This window comes from Pezoporus flaviventris, unplaced genomic scaffold, assembly GCF_033815535.1.
Source record: "Pezoporus flaviventris isolate CSIRO_AGI_PZ_B2104156 unplaced genomic scaffold, CSIRO_AGI_Pfla_v1 ptg000034l, whole genome shotgun sequence".
Taxonomy (NCBI): domain Eukaryota; kingdom Metazoa; phylum Chordata; class Aves; order Psittaciformes; family Psittacidae; genus Pezoporus; species Pezoporus flaviventris.
In genome coordinates, this window is record NW_026892582.1 from 132,526 (window position 1) to 142,529 (window position 10,004).

The 10,004-nt window shown below is 50.5% G+C and overlaps 2 protein-coding genes across 4 annotated transcripts; both read right to left on the reverse strand.

Moving 5' to 3' along the window:
• Positions 1-349: 349 nt before the first annotated feature.
• CDK3 (cyclin dependent kinase 3) lies at positions 350-5,205 on the reverse strand. Of its 3 annotated transcripts, XM_061461877.1 has the most exons (7): positions 5,028-5,205; positions 4,341-4,418; positions 3,862-3,982; positions 3,182-3,352; positions 2,651-2,752; positions 1,639-1,842; positions 352-1,203 (listed from the first exon to the last, which is right to left on the reverse strand). In XM_061461877.1, the coding sequence occupies exons 1-7, from the start codon at positions 5,153-5,155 to the stop codon at positions 1,078-1,080; spliced, it is 930 nt and encodes a 309-aa protein (XP_061317861.1). In that variant the 5' UTR covers positions 5,156-5,205; the 3' UTR covers positions 352-1,077. The 3 variants fall into 3 exon arrangements, with proteins under 3 accessions (XP_061317863.1, XP_061317862.1, XP_061317861.1); XM_061461879.1 differs by lacking the exon at positions 3,182-3,352 and having other exon boundaries at positions 350-1,203; XM_061461878.1 differs by lacking the exon at positions 4,341-4,418 and having other exon boundaries at positions 351-1,203.
• A 1,841-nt stretch (positions 5,206-7,046) lies between these two features.
• TEN1 (TEN1 subunit of CST complex) lies at positions 7,047-9,784 on the reverse strand. Its single transcript, XM_061461881.1, has 3 exons — positions 9,501-9,784; positions 9,225-9,382; positions 7,047-7,938 (listed from the first exon to the last, which is right to left on the reverse strand). Exons 1-3 carry the CDS (start codon positions 9,584-9,586, stop codon positions 7,787-7,789), a joined length of 396 nt encoding a protein of 131 aa, XP_061317865.1. The 5' UTR covers positions 9,587-9,784; the 3' UTR covers positions 7,047-7,786.
• Positions 9,785-10,004: the final 220 nt, after the last annotated feature.

The following is a 10,004-nucleotide window of genomic DNA, read 5'->3' on the forward strand; positions in this document are numbered from 1 at the left end:
GTGCACGGAAAGCAGAAGCACAGAAGTTTGTCTTACGTTAAAAGTCTGTCTTTTGGGTATTTAAATGTAGAACATAACTAAACTGGTTTGTGGGAACCTCTGATGGAAAGCAAGCCCATCTTACCATCGAGACTGCACTGGCCTGTAAAACCATCAGTCCCATGTCCACAGTGGAAGTGAGAGCACATCTCTGCACCTGCCAAGGGTTTGGGCTGGAAAAGATAAAAGAAAGAGTATAGGAGATTAGAAAAGGACAAGAGCTCTGTGGGAAAAAAGGATGAGCCAGACTGGGCTGCCTCACTAGCTGATGGGCTGCCCCAACCAAAGAACAAATGCCAAGGCTTCTGAACAAATGACAAGCCTTTATTTCTCTTCTGTACTGAAAAGAAAAAGATGTAAAAACCACACCAAAAGTTAGGGACAATTCTTGAATCATTTGAACAACAAAAAACATTTTCAAGATAATAAAGTGAAGGAAACAGCATTATGTCTGGACCAATGGTGGACAACCAGGGCTCTAGCTGTTTCTCTTTCCAGCCACATGCATTAAGTGCTTTATGTTAACTGGATCTTTCGGATTCTTGGTCCCAGCTAAGGTACAAATTAAGACATCATATAGTGCATTTCAGCTTGTGAAAGAGCAGAATGCCAGCTCTGTTAAACAGCTCAGAATAAACAACTTGTCTAGTGCTGACAAGCCAAGGCTTTGGTAACAGCAGCGGAGCAGAGAAGTGCTCCCTTGCCCGCAGTGGAGCTCCGGCACACCCTGCTGTCAGAAACTGCCACCGGCACACCTGGGGATGTGCCGCTGCTGGGAATGCGGGGATGACTCCAGTGCTGGCAGACATCACTGTGTCACCTTAGCTCACCAACGCAAGGACAAACCTCTGAAAGATGATCTCTCACATTTCAGTGTTTTACGCTGATAAATACCCCCCTACTTTTGCACGTGACCCATTTAAAAGGGTTCTACGGGCTATAACTCAAACTTTCCCCCAGGAAAACAGGCTGAGAGTCTCTAAATGCAAGAATGTCCCCTCCAGGCTCCTCAGGAGAAGGGATCCCAACTGTATTTTCTCATCTGCAGTGTTTCTGCAGCACACGTTGCTCTTCAGGCTTCCGAGGGCTTCTCTGGAAGAAGTACTGGTGACTGAGGGCTGCCTTGGCTGAGATGCGCTTGCTGGGGTCGTACAGGAGCAATTGCTACCAAGAGGAAACCCAGAAGAATTAGCAATTTAAAAACAAAATGATGGAATGTACCTGCATGTGGTGGTCCTAGATGCAGATGTTACTCCTGTTTTTCCTCCTTTCCAGGCTTTGGGGGTAACCCACAGCTGGAGTTACCATGGGAATTATGTTAGAAGGGTTTCTTGACCCTCAATGCAGTGGTTTCCTAGAGGAACCTGCAATGACAGTCCTGCTTTAGAGCCAGGACTTAGCACTGTTTGATGATTTGTTGTTTCTGCAGTGGCAGAGATGAGCATTAGAGCCAGGTCAGCTAATGCACATCCAGGTAGATCAGTCCCAAATGTCCCTGTTCTTTTCCCAGTTTCAAAAGGTCCTGCATGTCCCAGGGTCTTGTTCTGATGATTCTGTGGTCAGAACAGAGTCCCTAAAAATAGTGCACTTGTTACTCACCACCAGTAAGTCTCTACCATCTCGATTTAAGCTGGGAACAATTTCTGTCATCTCCTTCCTTGCCCACTGGGGAAAGTTCTCCTTGTAGTCAGGCAGCTGGGTCACTCCAGGCCAGGTCTCCTCAGTGGGAGTGCCCAGAGTGCGAAAGATCCGGAAGAGCTGATCGATCTCAGAGTCCCCTGGAAACAGGGCCTTCCTGGTCAGCTGTGGGGGAAAGATAATTCCTACCTTTCTATCAGTTCTATTTCCTGCTGTAAGCAGCCCTATGTCCCAGCAGATGCAAACAACTGCACAGACAGGTCAGTGGTTGGGAAAGTCACAGGTGTGGCTGCTTGTCTCCAGCACCTCTCCATGGATCCATGTTCCCCTGAGGCTGCCTCCCTTTCAGCCAGTTCCTTGTCCTTCTTTGTCTCCAGTTTCCTAACACCCGTTCTTGCAGGTTAGCTCCTTCCCCTCTTACTTGCCCAGGATCTGCTGCTTGGCAGCTCCAGTGGCTTCGTGAGCTAGGGATAGTGCTATTACACTGCAGGGATAACAAAAGCCCTTCAAAGTGGTGTATGGACCCCAAAGAAATCCACTCTGCCATGCTATGAGAGTGTTAGCTCTCTGCAGCCTATTATGGGGACATCTGCAAGAAGCACCTCCTCCCAGGGTCAAAATGCTGCAGCAAAAACATTGAAGTTGCCCCTTCTGCAAGGGGAGGCACCAAAATTCCCACCTACCTGGAACTGCAGCCAGGCAACAGAGACTTGGCCTTCTGCCAGGCACATGAGGGTGGCAGATTTCCTTCTGAACCCACAGTTAAAGATCAGCTAACCCTCACAGAATCATAGAAAAGCTTGAGTTTTAAAGGACATTAAGATCATCTTTAGTGTACTTCCCATAAAATACACCCCAGCATAGGGTGGGACCACACTATCACAGATGCTCTGTGTCTTGCCCCTTCTTCCCCACTTCCCATTGCAGCTGCATCCTCCCTGCTCATTAAAAAGGCTATTTAAACCCATTCTACCATTTCTGCAAAGATGCAGCCGACGCTCCAGATATCCACAGGGGTTGAGTAATATTTGCATCCCAGCAGTATTTCAGGGGCTCGGTACCACAGAGTCACTACCTGGTAAGGAACAAAGAAACAAGTTTTGGTTGTTTCCCTGGATGAAAGCAGAGGTATGGAATCCTCTCTTCTCAGCTGTAATGCAGTGACTGTACAAATCAGAGCATGCCAAGGCCATGCTGAATTAACAAATACCTTAGTGACAGCATGACTGGGATTAACAGATCATCCTTCAACAGGAGCCTCTGCAACAAATAAATATACCCAATGCAGAGAAGGTGGGAACCCAGCTTGCAGGCAGTCTAGGGTAGAAGCAGTCGGCACACTGTGTGGGACATGAGGTAGCCCTGTAGCTGCAGATGATGTTAAGAGCATGTGCCTGGGCAGGCCTGTGACTCTGTTATGGATGAGTAACTTATGATGGTGCTTTTGTTCACGCACTATGGATTGTGTACCCCACTCTCAGGTAGCAGAGAGCCTCAACAGTACCTCATGAGTGTACGTGCGCAGGGGGACACCGAAAGCTCTTGCCAGCCCAAAATCAGCCAGCTTGATTACTCCTGCTTCGTTAATGAGCAAGTTCTGTGGCTTCAAGTCCCTGTGTATGACTCTGTGTGAGTGGCAGAAGTTCACACCCTGCAGCAGCTGGAAAAGGTAGTTCTATGGAGAGAAAAGATTTCAGACAAGGCCACTGTGAAACTACTTTGAAGGCTGGATCTCATTTATAGACCTGAAGGGGAAAACAGACTTTGTTATAATGCAACACTAGGCTGGCGGGCCACTACTCAGAGACCCACACAAACTGCTCCCACCCTATGTGGAGACAGAGAGATTCCAGTCAAGTGGCAGTTCCTTCCACACATCTACTGCTCTGTAACAAGGCAATTAGTAATAGATCCCCCAGCTGTCCTCTTAGGAGCAGTTTGTGCTGCAGTGAGATGGGCTGGAGAGCCTGGAAACAGCTGGGAAATGAAAGCACTGAGCAATAGTGTCATGAGGGTTTCCCAGCTGAATTGTCTGAGATCTGAGAGATTGAATGCCTCCAGCCAAGGATGAGTCTCTTCAGAAGAAGCCAGGGTATGAGCAGCTCAGTGATGGCTCTGCCCAGCAGAAGGCAGCAAGGACACATGCCTTCTGCCCTGCCTGTTAGCATTCCCTCCATGCTGTACCTTGACCAAGCTTAAAGGAAGCTCTCTGGTTTGGGATGAGTCCATGTATTTCTTCAGGTCCTGATTCAGATACTCAAACACCAGATAGAGCTTCTTCTGGCTGTGTATGACATCCAGGAGCCTGCAAAAGAAATGCAAGTGCTCCCTTTGGTATCTGAAAGGTCCTCCAGACCCAGAAATCCCTGCTCCCACAGACTGCTCTGCTCTGGGAGTCCTTTGGAGCAGAGAGAGGTAGACACAAAAGCAGAATCTAGCATAGGATAGCAGCGGCTTGGACCAGCCTGTGTTGCTGGAATGAAGTAGCAGTGCTGTGAGCTATTGCTGAGAACCAGGGAAGTGTAAATGGTTCCTGCATTTTCCTATTTGGCTCCTGTCCTGCAGTCAGGAAGGACAGGAAAACCTCTCTTGCTGCCTGTACCCAGAGCTCCCAGAGCAGGAGCTCATCGATGAGCTGCTGAGAGGGTACATCCAGGTCTTACCTTACTATGTTGGGGTGCTTCAGCTCCTTCAGCAGTGAGATTTCTCGGATTGCAGTGCTAGGGACACCCTCCGTGTCGCTGCGGCAGAGACAGGCTGCATAGCACCCATCCCCCAGGATCCCACAGCCTGTGTCCCCCTTTGTACCCCATCACCCTGTGTGGGGCAGCGTGTGCCACGCTGAGCACCCTGGCTCTGGGATGGAGCCGCGTGTGAGGCGGGGGGAAATGGAGCCGTGGGGAAGGAGAAGGAAGGGGTGGTCTCAGTGCAAACTCCGAGGCAGAGCTGGTTTTAGAGCACCTGAGGGCACACTTGGAGAAGCAACAGTGGCTGAGACGCCCGAGCCTTGAAGTGGTCTCTGAGGCAGACGGAGCCTTGCAAGCACCATGCCCCTGAGGAACAGGACACCTCCCAAAATGGTGGCTACTTCCCCTTGCCCTGCGCTGTGAAGCCAGAGCCACGTAGGGCCAGGTGAGGCCCTAGCTGCTTGCTTGAGCTGGTTAAGAGACATTTCTTTCCCTCACGTCAGGCTTTTGTGAGCCTCCTGCCCCTTGCAGGGCTCAGGACCCTCCTGCTCACCCCCACGGCAGGCCTCGGGCCTTAGGCCCCAGAGGAGCCATTTGCCTTCCTCACCCCCCCTCTCTCCTCAGCACCCTGTGCATGGCATTCCTGGGCTCTTCCCCACTCACGAGTCCAAGCGGATCTTCTTGAGGGCCACCAGCTGCCCCGTGCGCTTGTTGCGAGCCTTGTACACCACGCCATAGGTGCCCTCCCCGATCTTCTCCAGCTTCTGAAACACCTCCTGGCAGGGGTCCATGCCGCTGCCGCTGCCTCGCGATGGCCGCAGGGGGTGGCTGGCACCGCTTTCTGAGGAGCAAAAGGAAACGGGGGAAAACCTACAGCCAAATGTGTGTGGAAAGGGTCTGCTCTTCCCCTGAGCTGCTCTTGGGGTCTGGGTCCCCTCTTGCTGCTCCCCCAGCGCAGGGGCCTGCCTTTGGCTGAGGCAGCAGCAGGCAGACAGAGCCTGCTGGGGCTCTGGGGGGTGTTTGCGGGTCTTCAAGCCCACCCAAAAAAGCCCAGCACGCTGTGCAGCAACCAGTACTGGCTGCAGCGTGACCCACAGTGCGCTGGCTAGAGCAAAACCAGGGCAAAATGGAGGCAAAGGGTGCTTTGGGCCTGCGGCACGGGCACTGCGCAGCGCCGAGGGAGGCTCTTCAGCCCTTTTACAGTGCCCGGCACCAAGGCGATGCAGCAAAGAATGGAGGTTCCCTGGGGATGCTCAGGTCAAACATACAGCAGAAGTGTCTTTTTTTCTTCATTTCTTGTTTCATGTGTTTGCTCTCTCTTGCGAAATTGTCCCTTGAAGCTTCCCACTGTGGGCTGTGCCACTCAGCCGGCCTTTCGGGAGATGTCCTTGGTGGGGGTTAATCATTGACTTGATAGCTGGCAGGCAGCAAGATTAAAAACCCATTATAAATGGGCACGCAGACAGGGCCATTGGGCCCGTCCTCTGGAAAGCTTGGGGGTTCCATGTCTCTGGGTGGGCACAGCAGGACATGGGTGCATGGGTCCACAGTGCAGACCCCAACTTTAGGTGACCCCCAAAGGACTGCTTTAACCCATTGCTGAGCCAGCTTAACATCCTTGTGCAACTGATCCTGATTTCTGCCAATGTGAAAGAACCGAAGGGCAGTCGTTCTGTGGCTGCAGAGGGATCCACGTGGCTACGGCCAACTCCAGTGTGGGTTCCCCAGTGGCTTGTGAAGGTTGAATTTGTCCTCATATCTCCACTTGGAGTCACTGCTAAATCTGCTCTCCGCTTCATGGTTGGTTGATTTTCTGGTTGTTTTCTTGTAGGAATCTGGTATCTTGGCTGTTCCCAGCCCTGGCATCGTGGCTATTCCCAACTCTCTGGCAAACCTGGCCATTTGGATAAAATTTAAGCATGAGGAGGAAGGTGGGAGAAGAGACAGGAGATGAGGTGTAAACATAAACCCATCATGACAAGCTCATCACTGTCTCTTAAAGAACCAGGTTAAAAATCTTGGCTCTTGAGTTCATGTTTTTGGACTTGGGCAGAACAAAGTGTGCTGAGGCAGGGTTTTTGTATTTCTGTAACTGTGTGAATGAAAAACATAAGGCTAAACTAAGATTAAAGATTACAGAAAGCACTGTAATTACTGAGCTACCTCAGGCCCTTGAATCAAGCCTGCTGGTAACAGGGGACTTTGTCAATACCTGTTGTGTTTTGATCTGCTGCTGTGCATTGTACTGCTTCAGTCCCTATTTTCTGTACATTTCACCAGCAAAAAGCAGAAAAGGCTGAATTCTGCCTGCAAACCACAGTCCCAGCTACCTCCAGGTCCGGACATTCCTATAGCACAGGAGTCTCCTCTCTTGCACTAACTTATTCTCATCTCACATTAGTGATTTTTGGTCTTTTTGTTGATGGTTTAGTTCTGCCAGGTGGGCTTGGCACCATGTTCTTAAACCAGAGTGGCTCTGATGTAACTTCATCTCCTCTTCTTGCAACGTTTTCAAAGCCAAGCCCTTCTTTATACACCCAGTGCTGAGGAGGAGGCAAACTGCACATCGCCAAGTTTTCTTACGCCATCCATCCAGCAAATCCAGGGGTTTCTGCAAGGCCTTTGTGTTATGCATTTGCCTTAGCAAGAAAGAGGGTTTCAATCAATAAGAGACGGGCTGCCTTCTTTTTAAATCTTTATTTAGGAATACATCAATCAAAAGCTGCAATAAAGTGATTTAAGGTCTCCTAAACTTAGTTGTGTCAAGGAAGAAAGTCAAGTCAAGTTGTGATTCTCAGGGCATTGCAAATATGTTTTCTACAGTAAAAATCAGCCCCCCCCCCCCCCATACAGCAGCTCCTGAAAACCTGAAGAGGCAGTGCTGCTGGAAATAACTCTTTGTTTTTCTTGTTTCTTTGCTGGTCAGCCCAGATCCGTGAGTGTTTTGCCAGGAACGCTCCTGTATGGAAGCTGAGTCATGGTAACTAAACTGGACCTGCAGTCACCCAGGGCTCATGAACTTTGTGCTAATGCCCTTCACCCTTTATCTGCCAACAGCCCATAAGCTGCTGAGCTTTGAGAGTAAGTTGCTTAACTCCAGGTTCAGAGACTTCCCCTGTTTCTGACCTCTCCAAGCCCTGCGTTACAAAAGGACCAGTATAACTCAAGTGCTCCCTTTTCTTAACCTCCCTTTTTAAACAACCCAACCTGCTTCCCAGAGGTTATTTTCAGTGATGACACCTGCATGAACGGACAGCCCACAGGCACATACTGACTCACAGAGTCTTCAAGCATTTCCCTCATCGTGACTTTACTTTGCTATTTACCACAGCAAACCTCAGTATGTCGCAAACCCATCTTCTAAATTTACTTTTAACAGAGCTGTTGCAAATGGCAGTGCAAGGACCAGCATACGGCTGGCCTCAGAGCTGCTGTCGGGATGTGCTCTTTCCCATCTTCTTCTCCTGCCTCTCGCTGAAGTATTTCCTCTGCTCCTGTACGGCTTGTTCCAGCAAGGGCACATTCAGCCCTTCCACGCAGGTCAATATTCGTGCCTTTACCACGGGACCCTCACCTGGGAAAAACAGGAAGTTTCTTTATAAAGAAAACCAGATGGAGCAGCTTGGAGGCAAACAGAGAGGTCCCTACAGGCAGCATATGGCTCCAGCTGGCCAAATAATCATAGCCTGAGAACTTGCAGGAGACTGGACCAGCCACCAGCGTGAGCAGCAGGCCCAGGAGCAGGTTAATTTAGTTATGTGCTTTCCTTCTGTAGGCTACAAAATGCTGACACCGTGCTCTCCGTGCACTGGGGAACACTGAGCCTAGGACATGCAATGCCTACCATGCAGCATCTGTTTACTTCGTGACTGGATGAAGTTTGGATTTCCCTGTCTGAAAAGCACCAGGGATGGGTTCTAAGCTCATTTCTGAATGCCTCCATGCAGACGAGGACAGAACAAAGCTGGGCTTAGAACAGGCTCAATGCTGACTATAACTGACAGTTTGTTAGTAGCATTCAAATGGTAAGAGAGATGCACAAAAGAGGCCAAACCCTGGCGACACAGCCACCATCTCAGCCTGCTCCCCTTCCACCCCTGCAAAATGGGGACAACTCGCTCCTAAGCTGTGATAAACAAAGTAGTATGTCTTTGTAAAGGAACTCTGCAGCAGTGGCTTAGCCGGTTACTCACTCAGTGCCATGTGCAGTGTGGTGTTCCACATGCCACTGAGGGTTTCAATGGTATGAATGCGAATGCTTGTTGCCAGGTGTGGGCAAGACAACACTTGGGATTTGCTTCCCAACCGCACAGCCCAGCCCAGATCAAGTCCCCAGGCAAAGAGCCGTGCAGCTGGAGTAATGCTCAGGGCACCCAGGAAAGGACATAACAGGGTGCCCTGTTACACAACAGAGCCTGCTCCATTCCTCACGCCCCATGTTTTGAGGGCAGGGATATAATTAGAGCCTTTCAAGGATGGCAAAGATCAACCCCCAGCTCACAGTGAGGTATTGCTGCAATCAACCATGTTTGGAGTGAAGATGATATGGTGGCTGGCAATGATGCCAGAAGGTTCCACTACAGCTTTCACCAACCCAGCGATGCTGCTGAGGTGCTTCTTTTTTAGAACAAAATCTGTGCCAGAGCATCGGATTTTCACCAAAATAATGGTGGTGGCTCTTCTCATGGTCAATGGGGAGAGACAGGCTGCTCCTGCCCTGAATCACATGCTTGTGTGACTAGAGGCTTGCCTTGGCCAACACCAACCTCAGCGACAGCATGTCTCACCGTGCACACAGGGAGCCATGAAGAAGCTGTTGAACAGCAAACAGCAAAGGGCACCGGTGCCTGAAGCATTTACCTTCCCTATGTTCAGCCTCTCCCAGGACCATGTAGCGAGATCCCAGCTGGGCTTGGAATGGCTCCACAAACTTGGTGTCGACACAAACCTGGTACTGAGCTGAGCTGTGCTGAGCGGTGAGAACAGCTTCAGACCGGGCCAGGTCATAGCAGCATAACCTGGGAATGATTGATTTGGGAAGCTCAGCAGTGCAGAGATACAACAATTACAAAGGGATTGGGGTCAGCCAGTGAAAGAAAAGCCTGGCCTGCAAGGACAGCAGTGTACCCTTCTCACCTGCCAAACGTTCTCAGTGCCTCCCCTTCTGGGACTGAGCTGTTGATCTCCCATGGAAAGTAATAGACGCCAGCACTTGGCAGCATCTCTGTCAGGCCTGCAGTAAAGTGAAAGATCTGAGTTCATGCCACCCCAGTACCTGACCTAGATACCCGGTGACACTGCCCCAAAACTCTCTCCTTGATCAGGGCCTCCCCACCCAGAGGACTGCAGGAGCTTCATAGCTTCTCTGCTGAGCCCTGCTGGCAGCTCAGTGCACATGCAAAGCCCCCAGCATCCCGGCATGAAGAGGGGCTACCTTCCCCTACCTTCCCCCTTCCCACAGTCCAGCATCAACAGCAACAAGCAGCCCACCAGATCCTCCAGATCTCCCCTAGGCTATGGATGGGTTGAGAAAGGTTAAGTAAGTGGGAAAAATAGTGATTGAGAAGTTCAGAGAGTGTGAGGGACTGAGATGCAGGAACAGACCCAGTTGCGGGGGTGATGGGGTACCACGCAGCAAGA

Bases quoted from the DNA above. Each gene is read 5' to 3' on its own strand.
- TEN1 (XM_061461881.1), bottom strand. From the start codon at position 9,586: ATGCTGCCAAGTGCTGGCGTCTATTACTTTCCATGGGAGATCAACAGC. The intron at 9,383-9,500 runs GTGAGAAGGGTA...AATCATTCCCAG, and splicing joins GCACTGAGAACGTTTGGCAG to GTTATGCTGCTATGACCTGG. The intron at 7,939-9,224 runs GTAAATGCTTCA...TGTTTTTCCCAG, and splicing joins AGAGGCTGAACATAGGGAAG to GTGAGGGTCCCGTGGTAAAG.
- CDK3 (XM_061461877.1), bottom strand. From the start codon at position 5,155: ATGGACCCCTGCCAGGAGGTGTTTCAGAAGCTGGAGAAGATCGGGGAG. The intron at 4,419-5,027 runs GTGAGTGGGGAA...TCTCTGCCGCAG, and splicing joins AAGAAGATCCGCTTGGACTC to CGACACGGAGGGTGTCCCTA. The intron at 3,353-3,861 runs GTACAGCATGGA...TTCTCTCCATAG, and splicing joins TTCCTTTAAGCTTGGTCAAG to AACTACCTTTTCCAGCTGCT.